This window comes from Leucopleurus acutus (assembly GCF_964270905.1).
Source record: "Leucopleurus acutus genome assembly, chromosome: X".
In the NCBI taxonomy this organism is placed as follows: domain Eukaryota; kingdom Metazoa; phylum Chordata; class Mammalia; order Artiodactyla; family Delphinidae; genus Leucopleurus; species Leucopleurus acutus.
In genome coordinates, this window is record NC_139148.1 from 64,132,447 (window position 1) to 64,154,858 (window position 22,412).

The window sequence follows — 22,412 nt, forward strand, 5'->3', positions numbered from 1 at the left end:
TTTTCAAGTGGTAAAAGAAAAGAACTGTTAACCTAGAATCCTATAACCAGCAAAATTAGCCTTCAGAAATGAAAGGAATATCAAGACATTCTCAGATTAAAGAAAACTAATAAGAATTAATCACCAGCAGACCTGCTCTAAAAGAACTGCTAAAGGAAATTCTTCATACACTTGGGAAATAGAAGCAGAATGAATCCTGGAATATTAGCAATGAAGGAAAAGCAACAGAAATAGTAAATATCTATGCAAATATAGTAGCATATTCTTCTCTTAAGTTCTTTAAAATATGTTTGATGGTTAAAAGCAAAATGTAGAACACTGACTGATGGGGTTTTCAATGTATGTATATGTAATACGTAAGATGACTTGTAAACATAAAGAGGGAAGGTAAAGGGACTTAGAGGGCAGGAAGGTTTTTACATTCTACTTGAAGTGATAAACTATTGATTCTACGTAGACTGTGAAAAGTTAAGTATGAATATTGTAATTCCTAGAGCAACTACTAAAAAATTATACAAAGAGATCGACCAAAAGGCATGATAAATTAAAATGGGATAGTAAAACCTGTTCAAATAATGCAAAAGATAGCAGGAAAAGTGAAACAATGCAACAAAATAAAGAGGCAACTAGCAGATAATAAAATGGTATACCAAACTCCAAATATATCAATAATTATCAATACAATTATCAATATATTATAAGCAATACAAATGAACAATTATTAATGTATCAATATACAAGCAATAAACAACTGGAAACCAAAATTTAAAAAAATTTACAACACCCCTCCCCACAAAAATAAATCCTTAAGTTAAATCTAACCCAGGGTTTCTCAACCTTCAGCACTACTGACATTTTGGTTTAGATAATTCTTTCTTATGGGAGGGGCTGTTCTGTGTACTTTAGGATGTTTAGTAGTGTCCCTAACCTCTACCGACCACAAGCTAGTAGCACTCCCCAGCCCCACACAATTGTGACCAATAAAAATGCCTCTAGTTACTGCCAAATGTCCCCTTAAAGGGCAAAATCCCCTCTGATTGGGAACCACTGATCTAATCAAAGATGCACAGTGTCTGAAAGCTACAAATGCATATGAAATAAATCACAGAAGATCTAAATAAATGGAGAGATATACTGTGTTCATCAACTACAAGAATCAACATAATAGGGACACCAATTCTCCCCAAACTGGTCTAGAGATTTAATAAAAATCCATTTAAAAATCCCATCTGGCTTCTTTGTAGCTACAGACAAGATTATTCTAAAACTCTATGGAAAAGCAAAGAAACTAGAATAGCCAAACAATTTTGGAAAAAGAAATTGGAAGAATCACACTACCTGTCTTTAAGACTTACTATAAAGCTACAATAATGAAGACAGTGTGGTGGTGATGAATGGAGAGACACATAGATCAATGAAACAGAGCAGAGTCCAGAAAAGGATGACATTCCACTAATCTATCTATCTGAGAATCATGGCTCCCTAAACATCTCCATGTAGTAATATCCAGAACCTGTGAAGATGATACTTTACATGGCAAAATGGACTTTGCAGATGTGATTAAACTGAAGAATGTGAGCTGGGGAGAGTATCCTGGATTATCTGGGTGGGCTGAATATAATCAAAAGAGTCCTTATAAGAGGGAAGTAGGAGGGTCAAAGTAAAGAAAAAAGATATGACTACAGAAGCCAAAAGTCAAAATCAAGAAGATTGAAGATGCTGCTGGCTTTAAGATGGAGGAAGGGGCCTTGAGCCAAAAATGCAGGTGACTTCTAGAAAAAGCTGGAAAAGGCAAGGAAATTGATCCTCTCCCAAGAGCCTCTGGAGGCAGCACAGTCCTGCTAAATGCCTTTATTTTGATCCAGTGAAACCTAATTTTGGACGTCTGACCTTCAGAAATATAAGATAATAAATTTGTGTTGTCTAAGCTATTAAATTTATAAGTTGTTACAGCAGCAATAGGAAACAAAGAAAATTCAATGAGGAGAGGAGAGCCTTCATGTAGGAACAACTGGACAAAACAATGAACCTTCATTTAAACTGGATACAAGAATTAATACAAAATGGAGCATGGATCTAAATGTAAAAGGTAAAAAAAATAACTTTTAGAAGAAAACATAGGAGAAAATCTTGATGACCTTGAGTTAGGCAAATAGTTCTTAGACATAATAAAGCATAATCCATAAAGAAAAAAAATGAACTGAAACATATCAAAATTTAAAACTTTTATTCTATATAAGACACTATTAAGGGAATTAAAAAACAAGCTACAAGGACTTCCCTGGTGGTCCAGTGGTTAAGAATTTGCCTTCCAATTCAGGGGAAGTGGGTTTGATCCCTGGTCAGGGAACTACTATCCCACATGTCGCGGAGCAACTAAGCCCACACGCCACAACTATTGAGCCTGCGTGCCACAAACTACAGAGCCCACGTGTTCTGGAGCCCATGTACCACAACTAGAAAGAAGCCCACGTGCTGCAACAAAGAGCCTGTGTGCTGCAACTAAGACCTGACGCAGCGCCTCCACCCCCAAAAAAAATGAGATAAAGAAAAACAAGCTACAGACTGGGAGAAAATATTTGCAAATTATATATCTGAGAAAGGTCTCGTACAGAATATATAAATAACTCACTAAACTCAACAGTAGAAACAACAGCCCAAATAAAAAATGGACAAAACACTTGAACAGAAACTTCACCAAAGTGGATGTATGGATGGCAACAAAGCACATGCAAAGTATATTAAAACCACAAGATACCACTATATGCCTGATGATACCAAGTGTAGTAAAAGAAATGAAGTAACTGAAACTCTCATATATTGGTGGTGGCAGACAAAAACAGCCACTTTGGAAAATAATTTGGCAGTTTCTTATAGAGTTAAAAATACACTTACCGTGACCCAGCAATTCCACTCCTAGGTATTTATCCTAGAGAAATGAAAACTCAGATTCACACAAAAACCTGTACTCGTGTGTTTATAGCAACTCTAGTTATAACTGTCAAAGGGTGGAAAGAAACCACATGTCCATACGTGGGTAAATGGATAAACAAACTCTAGTACATCCATACTATGGAATACTGCTCATTAATAAAAAAGAATAACTGACAGAGTCAATGACTTGGATGAATGACAAAGGCATTATGTTGAATTAGAGAAGCCAGCTCAAAAGTTTATATATGATATGACTCCATTTATATGGTATTCTCAAAATGACAAAGCTACAGTGATAGAGGACAAATGAATGATACCTAGCAGTTAGGGGCTTGGAGAGGGTATATCTACAAATGGGTTACGCAAAGGAGATTTCTGGGGCAATAGCACTTTTCTGTGTCATCCTGACTGTGACAGTAATTTTACAAATATACACATGTGTTAAAAATTATAGAACTGTATATCAAAAAAGTACATTTTATTGCATGTATATTAAAAATAAAGCCCGTATCACAGGTCTCATCCCATCTACCTCCCCTAGTGGCTGGAAATGTCTAAAAATAAAGTTTGATGATAGTGTATTTCAATAAAAAGTGACTCAATATGAAGTTTCATACCCCCTTTCCTTTCTGAATTGAGAAACTGGTTATTTTTACTAGATTATAACCATGTGACAAATGGTATGTTTCATCTATAACTGCATTGTACCCATTAATTTAAGTACAAAAGAAATAAAGGGACTTATTCTCACAAAACCTTTTTCTTTCACAGATGAAAAAGTTTAAATCACATATATAAATAATCTGCTAAACTCTTTAATTTTCACAGAAACTGGTATATCATTAGGAAATTGAATTCATTTAATTTTAACAGGCAAATGTACAATTTAGGACACTGATTGAAGAACAGAGTTAAGGAAAAAGTAAAATCACCATAAAGAACAGTCAAAAGTATGCTGTATCTATATGATGCCAAAACATGGTCAGTGTGCTGAGGGTCTCAAATTCCGGATTTTAAAATGACTTTTCCCTTCCTGGTCATAAAAGTATTATCTATCTCATCTGAGGAACCCAATTCTTTCAGAACTTTTAATACCTAAATTTCTCAATAATTAATCTCTTTTACAGCAGCCTCTGATAATTAAGGGCTCTGTAACTAGTGCTGCTCAGAAGGGTCTAATACATGTGAAGAGGTAAAAGGGAATTTTGTTTCTTTGTTTAATTACCTCTCTGGTCCCTAAAAGATCAGAAGGAGAGAAAGAAAGAACAAGAGCACTAAAGGGAGATCTGATTAGCAAGGCAAAACAAGGAGAATAGAAAACTGGATAAAGTACTTATACAATTGGTAAAGACCATCTCTTACAGAAAACAGAGATAGAGGGAACATTTCCTAACTCATTCTATGAGCCCAGCATTACCTTAGTACCAAAGCCAGATAAAGACACCACAAGAAAGGAAAACTATAGACCACTATCTCTCATGAACAGACCAAAAATTCTCACCAAAATATTAGCAAATCAAATCTAATAATGTATAAAAATAATTATACAATATGACAAAGTGGAATTTATTCCAGGTATGCATGGCTGGTCCAACATTGAAAAACCAATTAATGTAATTGATCACATCAACAGGCTAAAGAAAAAATAGGATATTTTATCAATAGATGCAAAAAAAGCACCTGAAAATTCCAACATCTATTCATTATATAAAAAAAAAACTGTAAGCAAACTAGGAATAGAGGGGAACTCCCTCAACTTGATTAAAACATCTACAAGAAAACCTATAGCTAACAACATACTTAATGATGAGAAATTAGATGCTTTTACCCCTAAGACTGGGAACAAGGCAAGGACGCCCTATCTTACTGCTCCTGTTCAACATGGTACTGGAAGTCCTTAGCTAATGCAATAAGACAAGAAAAGGAAATAAAAGGTATACATGTTGGGAAGGAAGAAATAAAACCATCTTTGCAGATGATATGATTATCCATGTAGAAAATCCAAAAGAATCAATAATAAAAAACCTCCTGAAACTAATAAGCAACTCTAGCAAGGCTGCATGTTACATGGTTGCAAGGTACATCGCTAATATACAAAAGTCAATCACTTTCCCATATACCTCCAATGAACAATATGCAATTTGAAATTAAACATATAACACCATTGAAATTAGTACCAAAAATTATATATACATATAACAAAACATGTACAAGGTCTACATGAGGAAAACTATAGAACTTTGATAAAAGAAATCAAAGAACTAAATGAACAGAGAGATAGTCCATGTTCATGGATAGGATGACTTAATATTGTCAAGATGTCAAACTTGATGTATATATTCAATTCAGTCCCAATCAAAATCCCAGCTAGTAATTTGGTAGATAGGGGCAAAGTGATTCTAAATTTTATATAGAAAAACAAAAGATCCAGAATATCCAGCACAATATTGAAGACAAAAACAATGTTGACGGGCTGATACTATTTGACATCAAGACTTACCATAAAGTTAATCAAAACACTGTGGTATTGGGAAAAGAATGGACAAATAGATCCATGGAATAGAACAGAGAGTCCAGAAATAGACAAATACACACAAATATAGTTAACTGATCTTTGACAAAGGAGCAAAGGCAGCCCAGTGGGGAAAGGATAGTCTTTTCAAAAAATGGTGCTGAAATAACTGAATGTGAGAGAGAGAGAGAGAGAGAGAGAGAGAAAGAAAGAAAGAGAGAGAGAGGAGAGGGAGGGAGGGAGGAAGGAAGGGAAGAAAAGAAAAGAAGAAAGAATCTAGACAGTGACCTTACTTACACCTTCTGCAAAAATTAACTCCAAATTGATTACAGACCTAAATGTAAAGCAAAAAACTATAAAACTTCTAGAAGATAACATAAAGGAAAATCTAGGTGACCTTTGGTTTGCCAGTGACATGAGATAACAACATTAAAGGCACAATCCATGAACACTGATAAGTTGGACTTCATTAAAATTTATAACTTCTGTTCTGTGAAAGACACTGTAAAGAGAAGGAAAATACAAGCCACAGATCGAGTAAAAATATCTGTAAAACATCTATCTGATAAAGAACTGGTATTCAAAATATGCAGAGAACTCTTAAAATTCAACAATCCAAATAAAAAATCAGCAAAAGACCTGACAGACATTTCACCAAGAAGGATATACAGATGCCAATAAGCATATGAAAAGATGCAAAATGCCATGTGTCACTAGGCAATTTCAAATCAGAAGAAAAATGAGATACCATTATGCACCTATTAAAATGGTTGACAAGGATATGGAAGAACAGAAACTTCATTGCTAGTGGGAATGCAGAATGGTACAGCCACTTTGGAAGACAGTATGGCAGTTTCTCACAAAATTAAACATAATCTTACTATACAATCTAGCAATTGCAATCCTTGGTAACTATCCAAATGAACTGAAAACTTATGTCACACAAAATCCTGTACACAAATGTTTATTGCAGCTTTGTTTATAACTGCCAAAATTTAGAAGCAACCAAGATATCTTTCAAAGAGAGAGTGGATAAACACACTATGGTACCTCCATATAGTGAAATATTTTTCAGCAATAAAAAGAAATGAACTATTAAATAAAAAGAAAGACATAAATGACCCAGAAATGCATATTCCTAAGTAAAAGAAACCAGTCTGAAAGGGCTACATACTATATGATTCCAACTGTATGACATTCTGGAGAAGGTAAAACTAGAGACAGCAAAATGATCAGTGGTTATCAGGGATGCAAGAGGATCGAGAGAGATAAATAGGTGGAATGCCTCAGATTTTCAGGGCAGTAAAACTATTCTGTATGATACTTTAGTGGTGGTATCTCACATTATGCATTTCCCCAAAACCATATAACTAAAACACAAAGAATGGAATCCTAATGTACACTATGAACTTAGTTAATAAGAATAATGTATTTTTTTTATAATTGGTTCATCAATTGTAACAAATGTACTACACTAATGCAAGATGTTAGTAATAGAAGAAATTTAGTGAGGGGGCTTTTGGGAGGAGGGAACTCTCTATACTTATAGCTCAATTTTTCTGTAAGCCTAAAAATTCTCTAAAATATAAAGTCTTTTAATTAAAGAAATACTCCAGGGTATAAATCACACTTCTCAACTTAAGTAAAGGCTTCAGGTAGCATTGTTAGCACTGTTTTACTTTTAAAAATGTTTTTCAGAAATTTTAAAGTATCAAAGTTAAGCAAAAAGTGCATTAATCTTTTGAAGACTGTAGTTACTGGAAAACTCTAGCTCCTCCATGAAGCCTTCCCTAAATGCCTAATTCTTGGAACTCCCCTATAGCTTCATTTGGGTGTTTATGTTGTATATATTTTATCATTATTTGTATATTCTTCTCCTTCAGTACACAGCAACTCCAGGAGGGCAAGGCCCACATTTTATTCATTTTTGTATTCCCAGCTGCCTAAGCACAGTACCTTATACCTAATAGTCAGTCAACTAGTGTTTATTTAGTACATATTACTATGGTCTGAATGTTTGTTTCCCCCTACCAAATTCATATGTTGAATTCTAACCCCCAGGATGATGGTATTTGGACGCAGGGCCTTTAGGAGGTGAGTAGGTCATGAGGGCAGAACCCTCATGAATGAGATTAGTGCCCTTAGAAGAGTGCCCAGAGACCCTTCTTGCCCTTTACATCATATGAGGTTACAAAAAAAGACGGCAATCTATGAACCACCCAGTTTATGGCATTTTGTTATAGCAGCCCAGATGGACTGACACATATATTATCCATTACTCTATATAATAGATGCATTCTTGAAGAAATGAGGTATTGATAATATTTTTATAAATCACACTCTCCCCTGAAATTATTTTATAATTTTAAAATAGCTTATTTTCATTTCTAACAGATTAGTGAGAATATCTTTTTGTACTTGATATTTAATTTTTTGTGACCCCAATTTCTCTGTCAACTAAGTGGTTTCCAAGATGGTAGTGGTTAGAGAATATGAGTAAACTTTTTTACAATATTAAGACATTTATAAAATCAGATGATTTCAATAAATGTGTTTTATATTTTCCTTAAATCCTTATATTACATATTAAGTGTAACATACTAATAAAAAGACTGAAATTTTTAAAATCCTTAGAAGAGATTAATGATGATGTGATACTCCTATGATGTATGTGGATGATAAGAAAAGGTACTGCATAAAATTCGTAGGGATTTAAGGAATGAAGGCAAAGAGTATTCTCTCTGTCTCTATCTCTGTGTCTCTTGTGGCAATAGAATCACTAAACTATACCTCACACAGAATTCTACAGTACTAAAAGAGAATTGCTGTAACTTGGATAGAAGAAATACCAATCCATCCTCTTGGCCTCCTCTGGGCTGCAAAACATCTCTATATAATACAGTTTATCTTAAAAATCTTTGTTGGAGGCAATGACAGCATTAAGAATCTCAGAATCAAAAGAGCATTAAAAAGCAAATAAGCAAGCAGATGGTATGCTGTGGTCCCATATGTTAACCATGAAAGCCTCCCTTTTCCTTCTACTCACTAAACATTTCTCTCTTTCTGTCTTCCTTATCCTTCATGGATGCCTTAGGCCTTGTTATGAAACCACCACACACTGCTCAGATGGCTGGGTGGTATTCAATTAGAGCTGAAAAGGTTCCTGAACCCTGCCCTAAAATTCCAAGAAGTATGTGGAGGAGGTAGGGAAGATCTGAGTATAAAGGGGCATAGATTGGTCCAAAGTGCTTATATGCCAAAGCATGTAATCAGGTTGAGGAAAAAAATGGGAAGACAAGGAATGAAAGGACTAACAATGCACCTAATGCACACAAATGATAAATCACACCTGCAGTACTACTCAAAAATAAATAAGGGACTCGCAATTCATGATGGCTAAGGAGTAAGACGTGATCACCTTCCTCCCAACAGATACATCAAAAATACATCTACATGTGGAACAACTCCTACAAAACACCTACTGAATGCTGGCAGAAGACCTCAAACTTCCCAAAAGGCAAGAAACTCCCCCAGGTACCTGGGTAGGGCAAAAGAAAAGAGAAAAAATAGAGACAAAAGAATAGGGACAGGACCTGCACGTCTGGGAGGGAGCTGTGCAGGAGGAAAGGTTTCCACACACTAGGAAGCCCCTTCACTAGCAGAGACGGGGGTGGCGGGGTGGAAGCTTCAGAGCCACAAAGGAGAGTGCAGCAACAGGGGTGCAGGGGGCAAAGCAGAGAGACTCCCGCACAGAGGATGGGTGCTGACCAGCACTCACCAGCCTGAGAGGACTGTCTGCTCAGCTGCCGGGGTGGGCAGGGGCTGGGAGCTAAGGCTTCAGCGTTCAAGGTCAGATCCCAGGGAGAGGACTTGGGTTGGCTGCGTGAACACAGCCTGAACGGGGGTAGTATGCCACAGCTAGCCAGTAGGGAGTCCGGGAAAAAGTCTGGACCTGCCTAAGAGGCAAGAGACAATTGTTTCAGGGTGCGTGAGGAGGGGGTATTCAGAGCAATGCCTAAACGAGCTCCAGAGATGGGTGCGAGCCGCGGATATCAGCGCGGACACCAGAGGCGGGCATGAAACGCTAAGGCTGCTGCTGCAGCCACCAAGAAGCCTGTGTGCCAGCACAGGTCACTATCCACACTGCCCGTCCCGGGAGCTTCTGCAGCCCACCACTGCCAGGGTCCCGTGATCCAGGAACAACTTCCCCGGGAGAATGCACAGCGCGCCTCAGGCTGGTGCAACATCACACTGGCCTCTGCTGCCGCAGACTCACCCCTCATTGCATACCACTCCCTCCCGCCATCATGAGTGAGCCACAGCCCCCAAATATGCTGCTACTTTAACCCCGTCCTGTCTGGGCGGGAAACAGATGCCCTCAGGTGACCTACATACAGAAGTAGGGCCAATTCCAAAGTGTAGCCCCAGGAGCTGTGCTAACAAAGAAGAGAAATGGAAATTTCTCCGAGAAGCCTCAGAAGCAGCAGATTAAATCTCCACAATCAACTTGATGTACCCTGCATCTGTGGAACACCTGAATAGACAACGAATCTTCCCAAAATTAAGGCGGTGGACTTCAGAGTAACTGTAGACTTGGGGTTTGCTTTCTGCATCTGTTTCTGGTTTTATGTTTATTTTAGTTTAGTATTTAGAGCTTATTATTATTGGTAGATTTGTTTATTGATTTGCTTGCTCTCTTCCCTTTTTTGTTAAACGTATATATGTATTTTTCCTTTTTCTCTTTTTGTGAGTGTGTATGTGTATGCTTCTTTATGTGATTTTGTCTGAATAGCTTTGCTTTTACAATCTGTCCTAGGGTTCTGTCTGTCCATTTTTTTTTTCTATAGTTTTTAGCACTTGTTAACATTGGTGGATTTGTTTTTTGGTTTGGTTTCTCTCTTCTTTCTTTCTGTTTTTATAGCACTTTTTTATTTTTAATAATTTTTTAAAATTTTAATAACTCTATTATTTCCCTCCTTCCTTCCTCCCTCGCTCCCTGCCTCCCTCCCTCTCTTCCTTCCTTTCCCTTTTCTTCTCAGCCGTGTGGCTGACAGGGTCTTGGTGCTCCAGCCGGGTGTCACGCCTGACCCTCTGAGGTGGGAGAGCCGACTTCAGGACACTGATCCATGAGAGACTTCCCGGCTGCACGAATTATCAAATGGTGAAAGATCTCCCAGAGATCTCCATCTCAATGCTAACACCCAGCTCCACTAAAAGACCAGCAAGGACCAGTGCTGGACACATTATGCAAAACAACTACCAAGACAGGAACACAAACCCACCCATCAGGAGAGAGGCTGTGTAAAATCATAGTAAATTCACAGACACCCCAAACCACACGACCAGATGCAGTCCTGCCCACAAGGAAGACAATATCCAGCTGCATCAACCAGAACACAGGCACCAGTCCCCTCCAGAAGGAAGCCTACACAACCCACTGAACCAAACTTACCCGCTGGGGGCAGACACCAAAAACAACGGGAACTAAAAATCTACAGCCTGCGAAAAGGAGACCCCAAACACAGTAAGTTAAGCAAAATGAGAAGACTAACAAACACACAGCAGATGAAGGAGCAAGGTAAAAATCCACCAGACCAAACAAAAGAAGAGGAAATAGACAGTCTACATGAAAAAGATTTCAGAGCAATGATAGTAAAGATGATCCAAAATCCTGAAAATACAAGGCAGAAACTACAAGAAACGTTTAACAAGGTCCTAGAAGAACTAAAGAGCAAACAAACAATGATGAACATCACAATAAATGAAATAAAAAATTCTCTAGAAGGAATCAATAGCAGAAAAACTGAGGCAGAAGAATGGATAAGTGACCTGGAAGATAAAATAGTGGAAATAACTACTGCAGAGCAGAATAAAGAAAAAAGAATGAAAAGAATTGAAGACACTCTCAGAGACCTCTGGAACAAGATCAAACGCACCAACATTCGAATTATAGGAGTACCAGAAGAAGAGAAAAAAAGGGACTGAGAAAATATTTGAAGAGATTATAGTTGAAAACATCCCTAATACGGGAAAGGAAATAGTCAATGAAGTCCAGGAAGTACAGAGAGTCTCATACAGGAAAAAATCAAGGAGAAACATGCTAAGACACATATATTAATCCAACTATCAAAAATTAAATACAAGAAAAAAATATTAAAAGCACCAAGGGAAAAGCAACAAACACAAGGGAACCTCCAATAAGGTTAACAGCTGACTTTTCATCAGAAACTCTGTAAGCAAGAAGGGAGTGGCAGGACACATTTTAAGTGATGAAAGGGAAAAACCTACAACCAGATTACTCTACCCAGCAAGGATCTCATTCAGATTCGACGGAGAAATTAAAACCTTTACAGACAAGCAAAAGCTAAGAGAATTTAGCACCACCAAACCAGCTTTACAACAAACGCTAAGAGAACTTCTCTAGGCAGGAAACACAACAGAAGGAAAAGACCTACAATAACAAACTCAGAACAATTAAGAAAATGGTAATAGAAACATACATATTGATAACAACCTTAGAAGTAAATGGATTAAATGCTCCAACCAAAAGATATACACTGGTTGAATGGATACAAAAACAATTCCTGTATACATGCTGCGTACAAGAGACCCACTTCAGACCTACGGACACATACAGACTGAAAGGGAGGGGATGAAAAAAGATATTCCATGCAAATGAAAATCAAAAGAAAGCTGGAGTAGCAATTCTCATATCAGACAATATAGGACTTTAAAATAAAGATTATTACAAGAGACAAAGAAGGACATTACATAACGATCAAGGGATTGAGCCAGGAAGAAGATATAACAATTGTAAATGTCTATGCACCCAACATAAGAGCACCTCAATACATAAGGCAAATGTTAACAGCCATAAAAGGGGAAATCGACAGTAACACAATCATAGTAGGGGACTTTAACACCCCACTTTCACCAATGGACAGACCATCCAAAATGAAAATCAATAAGGAAACACAAGCTTTAAATGATACATTAAACAAGATGGACTTAACTGATATTTACAGGACATTCCATCCAAAAACAGCGGAATATACTTTCTTCTTAAGTGCTCATGGAACATTGTCCAGGATAGATCATATCTTGCGTCACATATCAAGTCTTGGTAAATTTAAGAAAACTGAAATTGTATTGAGCATCTTTCTGACCACAACAATATGGAACTAGATATCAATTACAGGAAAAAGTCTGTAAAAAATACAAACACATGGAGGCTAAACAATACACTACTAAATAACCAAGAGATCACTGAAGAAATCAAACAGGAAATCAAAAAATACCTAGAAACAAATGATAATGAAAACATGATGACGCAAAACCTATGGGATGCAGCAAAAGCAGCTCTAAGAGGGAAGTTTATAGCAACACAATCCTACCTCAAGAAATAAGAAACACCTCAAATAAACCTAACCTTACACCTAAAGCAATCAGAGAAAGAAGAACAAAATAACCCCAAAGTCAGCAGAAGGAAAGAAATCATTAAGATTAGATCAGAAATAAATGAAAAAGAAATGAAGAAAATGATAGCAAAGATCAATAAAACTAAAAGCTGGTTCTTTGAGAAGATAAGCAAAACTGATAAACCATTAGCCAGACTCATCAAGAAAAAAAGGGAGAAGACTCAAATCACTTGAATTAGAAATGAAAAAGGAGAAGTAACAACTGACACTGCAGAAATACAAAGGATCATGAGAGATTACTACAAGCAACTCTACACCAATAAAATGGACAACCTGGAAGAAATGGACAAATTCTTAGAAAAGCACAACCTTCCGAGACTGAACCAGGAAGAAAGAGAAAATATGAACAGACCAATTACAAGCACTGAAATCGAAACTGTGATTAAAAATCTTCCAACAAAGAAAGCCCAGGACCAGATGGCTTCACAGGTGAATTCTATCAAACATTTAGAGAAGAGCTAACATCTATTCTTCCCAAATCCTTCCAAAATATAGCAGAGGGAGGAACACTCCCAAACTCATTCTATGAGCCCACCATCACCCCGATACCCAAAGCAGCAAAGATGTCACAAGAAAAAGAAAACTACAGGTCAATATCACTGACGAACATAGATGCAAAAATCCTCAACAAAATACTAGGAAACAGAATCCAACAGCACATTAAAAGGATCATACACCATGATCAAGTGAGGTTGATCCCAGGAATGCAAGGATTCTTCAATATATGCAAATTAGTCAATGTGATAAACCATATTAACAAACTGAAGGATAAAAACCATATGATAATCTCAATAGATGCAGAAAAAGCTTTTGATAAAATTCAACATCTGTTTATGATAAAAACATGCCAGAAAGTAGGCATAGAGGGAACTTATCTCAACATAATAAGGGCCATATATGACAAACCCACAGCTAGCATTGTTCTCAACAGTGAAAAACTGAAACCATTTCCACTAAGATCAGGAACGAAACAAAGTTGCCCATTCTCACCACTATTATTCAACATAGTTTTGGAAGCCTTAGCCACAGCAATCAGACAAGAAAAAGAAATAAAAGGAAGCCAAATCGGAAAAAAAGTAGTAAAACTGTCACTGTTTGTAGATGACATGATACTGTACATAGAGAATGCTAAAGATGCTACCAGAAAACTACTAGAGCTAATCAATGAATTTGGTAAAGTAGCAGGATACAAAGTTAATGCACAGAAATCTCTTGTATTCCTATACACTAATGATGAAAAATCTGAAAGAGAAATTAAGGAAACACTCCCATTTACCAGTGCAACAAAAAGAATAAAATACCTAGGAATAAACCTACCCAAGGAGACAAAAGACCTGTATGCAGAAAACTATAAGACACTGAGAAAGAAATTAAAGATGATACAAATAGATGGAGAGACCATGTTCTTGATTGGAAGAAGCAACACTGTGGAAATGAATATACTACACAAAGCAATCTACAGATTCAAAGCAATACCTATCAAACTACCAATGGCAGGTTTTAAAGACCTAGAACAAAAAAATTCACAATTTGTATAGAAACACAAAAGACCCTGAATAGCCAAAGCAATCTTGAGAAAGATAAACGGAGCTGGAGGAATCAGGCTCCCTGTCTTCAGACTATACTATAAAGCTACAGTAATCAAGGCAGTATGGTACTGGAACAAAAACAGAAATACAGATCAATGGAACAGGATAGAAAGGCCAAAGATAAACCCATGCACATATGGTCCCTTTATCTTTGAGAAAGGAGACAAGAATATACAATGGAGAAAAGACAGCCTCTTTGATAAGTGGTGCTGGGAAAATTGCACAGCTACATGTAAAGGAATGAAAATAGAACACTCCCTAACACCATACACAAAAATAAACTCAAAATGGATTAACGACCTAAATGTAAGGCCAGACACCATCAAACTCTTAGAGAAAAACACAGGTAGAACACTCTATGACATAAATCACAGCAAGATCCTTTCTGACCCACCTCCTAGAGAAAGGGAAATAAAAACAAAAATAAACCTAATCAAATCTAAAAGCTTTTGCACAGCAATGGAAACCATAAGCAAGAGGAAAAGAGAACCCCCGGAAAGGCAGAATAAATTTGCAAACAAAGCAACTGACAGAGGATTAATCTCCAAAATATACAAGCAGCTCATGCAGCTCAATATCAAAAACACAAACAACCCAATCCAAAAATGGGCAGAAGATCTAAACTGACATTTCTCCAAAGAAGATATACAAATGGCCAACAAACACATGAAAGGATGTTCAACATTGTTAATCATTAGAGAAATGCAAATCAAAACTACAATGAGGTATCACCTCATACCAGTCAGAACGGCCATCATCAAAAAATCTACAAACAATTAATGCTGGAGAGGGTGTGGAGAAAAGGGAACCCTTCTGCACTGTTGGTGGGAATGTAAATTGATACAGCCCCATTGGAGAACAGTATGGAGGTTCCTTAAGAAACTGACAATAGAACTACCATACGACCCAGCAATCCCACTACTGGGCATATACCCTGAGAAAACCATAATTCAAAAAGAGTCCTGCACCACAATGTTCATTGCACCTCTATTTACAATAGTCAGGACATGGAACCAACCTAAGTGTCCATCGACAGATGAATGGATAAAGAAGAAGTGGCACATATATACAATGGAATATTACTCAGCCATAAAAAGAAACGAAATTGAGTTATTTGTATTTAGGTGAATGGACCTAGAGACTGTCATAAGAGTGAAGTAAGTCAGAAAGAGAAAAACAAATACCATATGCTAACACATATATATGGAATCTAAAGAAAAAAAAACGTTGTGAAGAACCTAGGGGTAGGACAGGAATGAAGACGCAGACGTAGAGAATGGACTTGAGGACATGGGGAGGGGGAAGGGTAAACTGGGTCGAAGTGCAAGAGTGGCATGGACATATATACACTACCAAATGTAAAACAGCTAGTTAGTAGGAAGCAGCCACATAGCATAGCAAGATCAGCTAGGTGCTTTGTATCCATCTAGAGGGGTGGGATAGGGAGGGTGGGAAGGAGACACAAGAGGGAGGGGATATGGGGATATATGTATACATATAGCTGATGCACTTTGTCATACAGCAGTAACTAACACAACACTGTAAAGCAATTATACTCCAATAAAGGTGTTAAATAAATAAATAAATAATGACTAGGTTTTAAAGATTTGGCAGAGTGATTATTTTTAAACTGAGGACAGTATAGAAGCTGAACAAATGATGTTAGGAATGGTTAAATGCTACTACTATGCTCTACATTCCTGAAGTTGCTCTGTGGTGTAGTTCCTACCTAGTGAAAGAAAACTTTTAATATATATGCTCTGAAAGTACCAGCATGCATCATAACACCTGGTAATTTCCTCCTTTTCCTGATCCAAAAGAAATCAAAAATACATTTGGAAAACTTATTTCTCTATATTAATTTCGGTTTACTTGTAATCAGTTTATATGAGATTAGTACAGCACTTTCCATTCTATGGGTGCTCAGTGTTTGTTGACGGAAGAATCAAATATTAGCCTTCTGAAAATACTTCAGTCCTTATGGATGTTAACTTGGTCTACATTTTATACCTGATATCGACCTGTCACCAACCAACAAAAATTTACATTTTGAAGGACTGAAATTCACTCTAAAAACAAAATCAAACACAAATGTCAGTACTTAGGACTCCTCCCTTTGACTAGCTTGGTCATCTTCTAATCTGCTCTCTTCAATTCAAAAGAAAGTCCAGAAAACAATCTGCCTTTAACTTGTCAGCAAGGTACTTACAATCACATGAAGGAATAAAGAGCAATTTGCTAATACTGCCTTGCACAGGAGCTCAGAAGAATCCTTATCCTTCAGTAATTTGTAGGTAAAAGACAATTCAGCAACCAATACTGTTCTAAAAATGAATGAGTTAAAATTTTTCAACATTAGCTAACAAAATTAGATTTGTAATACAGTTCTCTCTTTTCGGCTTGACAAAGAGAATAAAGTATGGATTCTTGGTTTGTTGCTCAGAATCTTCATTTAAATTCTCTCCCAGGGAAGTTCACTGGGAGAGTACTCACCAGAGCCCATAGATGAGAAAGGAGACAAGAAAATAGATGGAGTCTGACTGAATTATTTTGGTTTTACTCTCTAATCATGCCTTCCCTTTTTCCACTATTATTTACTTCCCTACAGGAACACATTTATCACAAGTGACGTCTGCAGTTGTTGTCTATTTCTGTTCTTTTCTTTGATGAACTCATTAATTTGCATTGTTTCAACTATCACCTCAATATCTCTAGCCCTGGGCTCCTTCCTGAGCTTGTCTTGCATTTTGTATTATGAGCCACTTGATGTTCCACTGGCACCTCAAACTTAACATGCCCGAAACCAAAATTTTCATCTTCCCAAACAAGACTTCCTGACTTACTACCTACTTCTGTTAAAGGCATTATCATTCTCTCATCCTTGGCATCATCTTTGAATCCTATTCTGTTTTTTACTTTTAATATCTCATCCATTGCTAAGTCTTGTTGATTCTACCTCCCTTAATTCACAATATCCCTGGCATCTCTTCTCTCCATATTACCATCTCTATCATCTGCTCCAGTACAAACTACTATTACTTCTCATCTAGGCTATTACATTAGCCTCCTAACTGGCTGGTAAGTGTTTGCTGAATGAATGCATGAAATGAAAATGAATGAATGGTATCCCTACTTTAGGTCTCTTACCACCCTAATTCATCTTATACAACAGTCAAATTAATTCCCTAAAGTACAGCTCTAACCTTATTACTCTTCTACTCAAAATAGAGGTTCCTACTTCCAACATGATTAAATAAATTTTACAGTTTTACAGTTAAGGTATTTCACAGTAGGAATTCTATTTATCTTTCCAAGATTACTTCTAATTCCTCTGAAACATTATCTCTTCATTAGAGCAAAACTGGACTACTCACTTCTCCACTCACACTATATGATCTCTCTCATCTTGTCCATGTTATTCCTATACCTGTAACAATCCTACTCATCAATCCAGGCCTATCTCAGACATCACCTCCTCTGTGAAACCTTTCCTGACTCCCCATATTGGTGGTTCTTTCCTTTGAAGCCCTCCAATACTTGAATGGTACTTATTTTCAATCATTTATGACCTATGTTGTATTATGACAATAAGTAAAACTTGTCTTATCCTTATAATTTGAGAAAAAAATGTGCTTTACTCATATTTGAATACCCTGCAGGGCCAAGAACCATACTTGTATGACAAGTTCTCAGTAAATATTTTTAGGATAGGGTAAAGAATGAGTAAATAAAAGGGAACACACAGGACACAGAGAAGAAATAAGTGATAAGAACTGGGTTCTAAAACAATGTATTAACCCTTATACATAGAATGATAACCAAATTATAGCCAAATCTCATTTATACTTTTGAGCAGACATTTTTTTGTACCATATTTCTGATGGAAATCCAAATCTATTTTTATTTTAACACGCATATAATGTTTTATTATGTGCCAGGTACTGTTCTAAGTCTTTTATATGTTAATTTATTTAATTCTTATGACAACCTATTTTACCTTTTTTTACAAACTGGGAAACCAAGGAATGGACAGTAAGCAATTTACCCAAGGTTACAAGGTTAGTAAGAGGCAGAGCCCAGGAAGCCTGACTTGAGACTATAATATGTACTATGACTATATATTGTACCTAAAGATAATAGAATTCACTGACTTTAACATCTGAATAAATTGAAAGGAGTTCTTCTTGAAAGCCCAGAATCATTATCATAACTTTGCCTTATTAAAATGTGTTACAGTATAGTGATAAACTGAGGAGGCTGCTAAGATGTAGAGGGTCCCTATACTGAATGTACCAAAATGCCCAGCTTTTTGGCTTTTGGGTTTTTTTAAGTTTTTCTGTTTTATTTTTCCCTTCATGTCACACTGCTGTTTACCACTTATGACTATTAATGTACCTAAAATGTCTTCATCCTCTTTTCAATTTACTAGGAACTGAAAACTAAGCTTACCAGAAATATGTATTAAATAAAAGCCAGCAGGACTCTGAGGAGCTTCTTTTACAAGTTCCTTATGCTTTGTTACAACCCACGATCCTGTATCTTACACTGGTTTCAGGAAGAATTCCATTAGGTTGAGGCTGTTATAAGTCTGATACATAGATAAATCAGGCATTATCATATAATTTCTGGTGACTGAATAGAAGAGTTACATAAACGAGGGCCCTAAATGTTGACAATACTCCCCAAAGTGACTTATATCAGCCTAAGTTTCTTTACTAGAAAATGTCATAGTATTTCCTAGTTATAGCAACAAACAATACATAATTTCTCTTATTCTTACCTTTGCTCCACCCAAAAATCCCAAGGAAATGGCAACCCTAGCTCGTAGATCTGGCCTGTCTCTGGGCCACACATAAGAGAGCATTGCTTTTATGATTTTCTGAGTATCAACATCTTTTAACTGTTGAAAGAGAGAACAAAAGCAGTGAGTAACATGTCATTTCAAAAATAAATATAGTTCAATAGTGTAGAATTATGTAAATATTTGAGGAAAATACGAAAACATTACAAACATAACTTTTATTCTGAATCTAAGGTCAATATCTTTTAAACTCAAACTATTTCAATAGTTTTTTAAAAGCTACTTATTTCTCTAAATTTCTTACTTTCAGCTATAGCCATCCTCATATTGTCAAAAAGTTATCCATACATTTATTTGAAGTTATCTATACATTTATTTCTTATCTATTAAGCTATCAAAATATTACATAAAATTTAAGAAATATTTCCATATTTCCATCTTTGTGGTCAAAATCTTTACATACGTTGGCCTCTTTATCAGTATGTTTATATAAGATATTTTGGAACCCTACGTCCATCCTCATGACAGAGCACAGTTACAATACAGTGTTTAGGAAAGTATGAGTCTTGGCATTGACTATATAGAACAGAAGCTGGGTTATTAAAAATTTCAACAAAAACATAACTTTCCAGTCATACTTAATCTGACTTAAATCTACTGTACATTTTTCTTTTTCCCAAGTTCCCGAGGCAACATTCCCATTAAATCTTTTTGTTTTAGTTTCAGCTTTTAGAAACAGATATTAAGAATGAAACCTACACTTTCCAAAGCCAAAATATGTACACACATTCCCAAACTACTATATTATTTTAGTTGGTGAAATAATCCCCATTTTAAAAATTGAAGTATCTGGGCTTCCCTGGTGGTGCAGTGGTTGAGAGTCCGCCTGCCTATGCAGGAGACACGGGTTCGAGCCCTGGTCCGGGAAGATCCCATATGCCACAGAGCAACTAAGCCCGTGTGCCACAACTACTGAGCCTGCACTCTAGAGCCCGCAAGCCACAACTGCTGAAGCCATGTGCCTAGAGCCCATGCTCTGCAACAAGAGAAGCCACAGCAATAAGCCCACGCATCACAACGAAGAGTAGCCCCCGCTCACTGCAACTAGAGAAAGGCCCGCGTGCAGCAACGAAGACCCAGTGCAGCCAAAAATAAATTAATAAATAAATGTATTTTAAAAATTGAAGTATCTAATCAATTTCTGTAAAAGTTATTAAAAAATAAGAAGAAAGTTAATGCTCATTGTTGGTGAAGGTATATGGAAATAGGTACTCTAATACACTGCTAATGGGAGAGTGCACTGAAATAATCTTTCTGGAAAGCAATTTGATATCTGCCATAAGCTTTTAAAATAATTCTGCCCTTTGCATTGAGAATTCCACTTCTGGGAACTTAATGCTTTAAAAAAATATATTAATATTCTCCAAGTTGAATCAATTTTACTTCCTAAAAATCTCTTGAATTTGTCTACTTCTTTCTGTTTCCACCACAAACATAATCCAAGCTATCATCTTTCTCACATAAATCACTGCAACAATCTCCTAACTGATCTCCTTGCATCCGCTCTGCTCCTGGTCCGATTAGTTCAGCCTGCAATCAGATATTACTCAGTTTAAAATCCTTCAATGCATATAATATGCATAAAATAGATAACTAATAAGAACCTGTTGTATAAAAAATAAATTAAATAAAATTCAAAAATTCAAAAAAAAGTAAAAATACAGCATTGCTAAATATATACACACACACACACACACACACACACACACGGCCTTAAATATAAAAAGATGCTCAACTTTACTCATACAAATAAAAAGTGCAAATTAAAACAACTCTGATATATTTTTTATCCGATCAGATTAGCAAAGATAATACTTTGTTTTGGTGAAATTGTTAAGAGATGGGCACTCCTAAATATTTGTTTTTATATTCAAAGATCATCTCTGGAAAGATACCAAAGAAATTGGTAATAATGTTTGCCTCTGGGACGGGGAACAGGGTAGGGGGAAGATTTTTTTTTTAATTCTGTATCCTTTTGTTCCTTTTGAATTTTGAACCATGTGAATGTGTTACCTTTTAAAAAAATTAATAAAATTTTAATTAATAAAAAATATAAATTGAAGTAAACAAACAAACAGAAAAACCCTTCAATGGCATCCTATCACTCCTAGGATAAAGATCAAAGTCCATACCATGGCTTATGAGGCTCTGCTTGCCCTGGCCTCTAGCTTCCTCTCTAGTCATGTCTTATGCTACTGCTTTCAGTGTTCATGCCACACTACCTTTCTTTCAGCTCCTCAAATAGACTATAATCCCTCCTGCCACAAGGCCTTTGCACAATACCTTTCACTTTGTCTGGAATAATCTCTCTCTCTGAAACACCAACCTGCCCTCAACTTCTTCCAATTAGTTAACTGCCAGCTCAAGCAGCACCTCCTCAATGAGGTCTTCCCTAACCCCAGTCAGGATCCTTGGCTATATTCTCTCACAGAACAGTATTCCTTTTCTTTCAGAGAATCCATTTCAGTTATAAACTACATATTCAACAATGTGATTATCTGATTAACAACTGCTCTCCTGCTAGAATTTAAACTGCACATGAGTAGTAACTTTGTGTTTTGTGCTCACTGTTGTAACCCAATACTAAACACAATGGCTGACACGCAGTAAAGGTACTCAACGAATAATGAATATTTATTGAATAAAGGGATGAAAAATTTAGCCATAAGGATGTTCATTCCCATGCTGTTTTAATAGGGGAAAAATTGGGTTTAGGCTAAATGATCAACAGTGGAGAATCATGTAAACAAGTTACAGTGAATGCATACAGCAAAATATAGCCATTCAGAAATATATGCAGTAACACAGAAACACATTAAGTGAAAAAAGCAGAGTACAAAACATTTTTTGTGGAAAAAAATGTTATGTGTGTATGAGTTTACACATGTGTACAAATGGATCTGGAAAGCAATACCCCCAAAGTGTTAACATCAGTAGCTGTGAATAGATGGAATCATTGATGATTTTTTATATTCTTTTTGCTTTCTTGTTTTCTGTAGTTCACATATAATAAGAAGAAAATTTAATTCATTTTGGGG

At 36.4% G+C, this 22,412-nt stretch overlaps 1 protein-coding gene across 3 annotated transcripts in view; it reads right to left on the bottom strand.

Moving 5' to 3' along the window:
- The window catches only part of ABCB7 (ATP binding cassette subfamily B member 7), a gene marked incomplete at its 5' end in the record, with an annotated part of 145,840 nt that overhangs the window by 60,479 nt on the left and 62,949 nt on the right, over positions 1–22,412 (bottom strand). For all 3 annotated transcript variants that reach the window (XM_082864924.1, XM_082864923.1, XM_082864925.1), the window contains one exon: positions 19,294–19,413. In XM_082864924.1, coding sequence (XP_082721050.1) covers positions 19,294–19,413 — 120 coding nt within the window. The remainder of the gene's footprint in view (positions 1–19,293; positions 19,414–22,412) is intronic.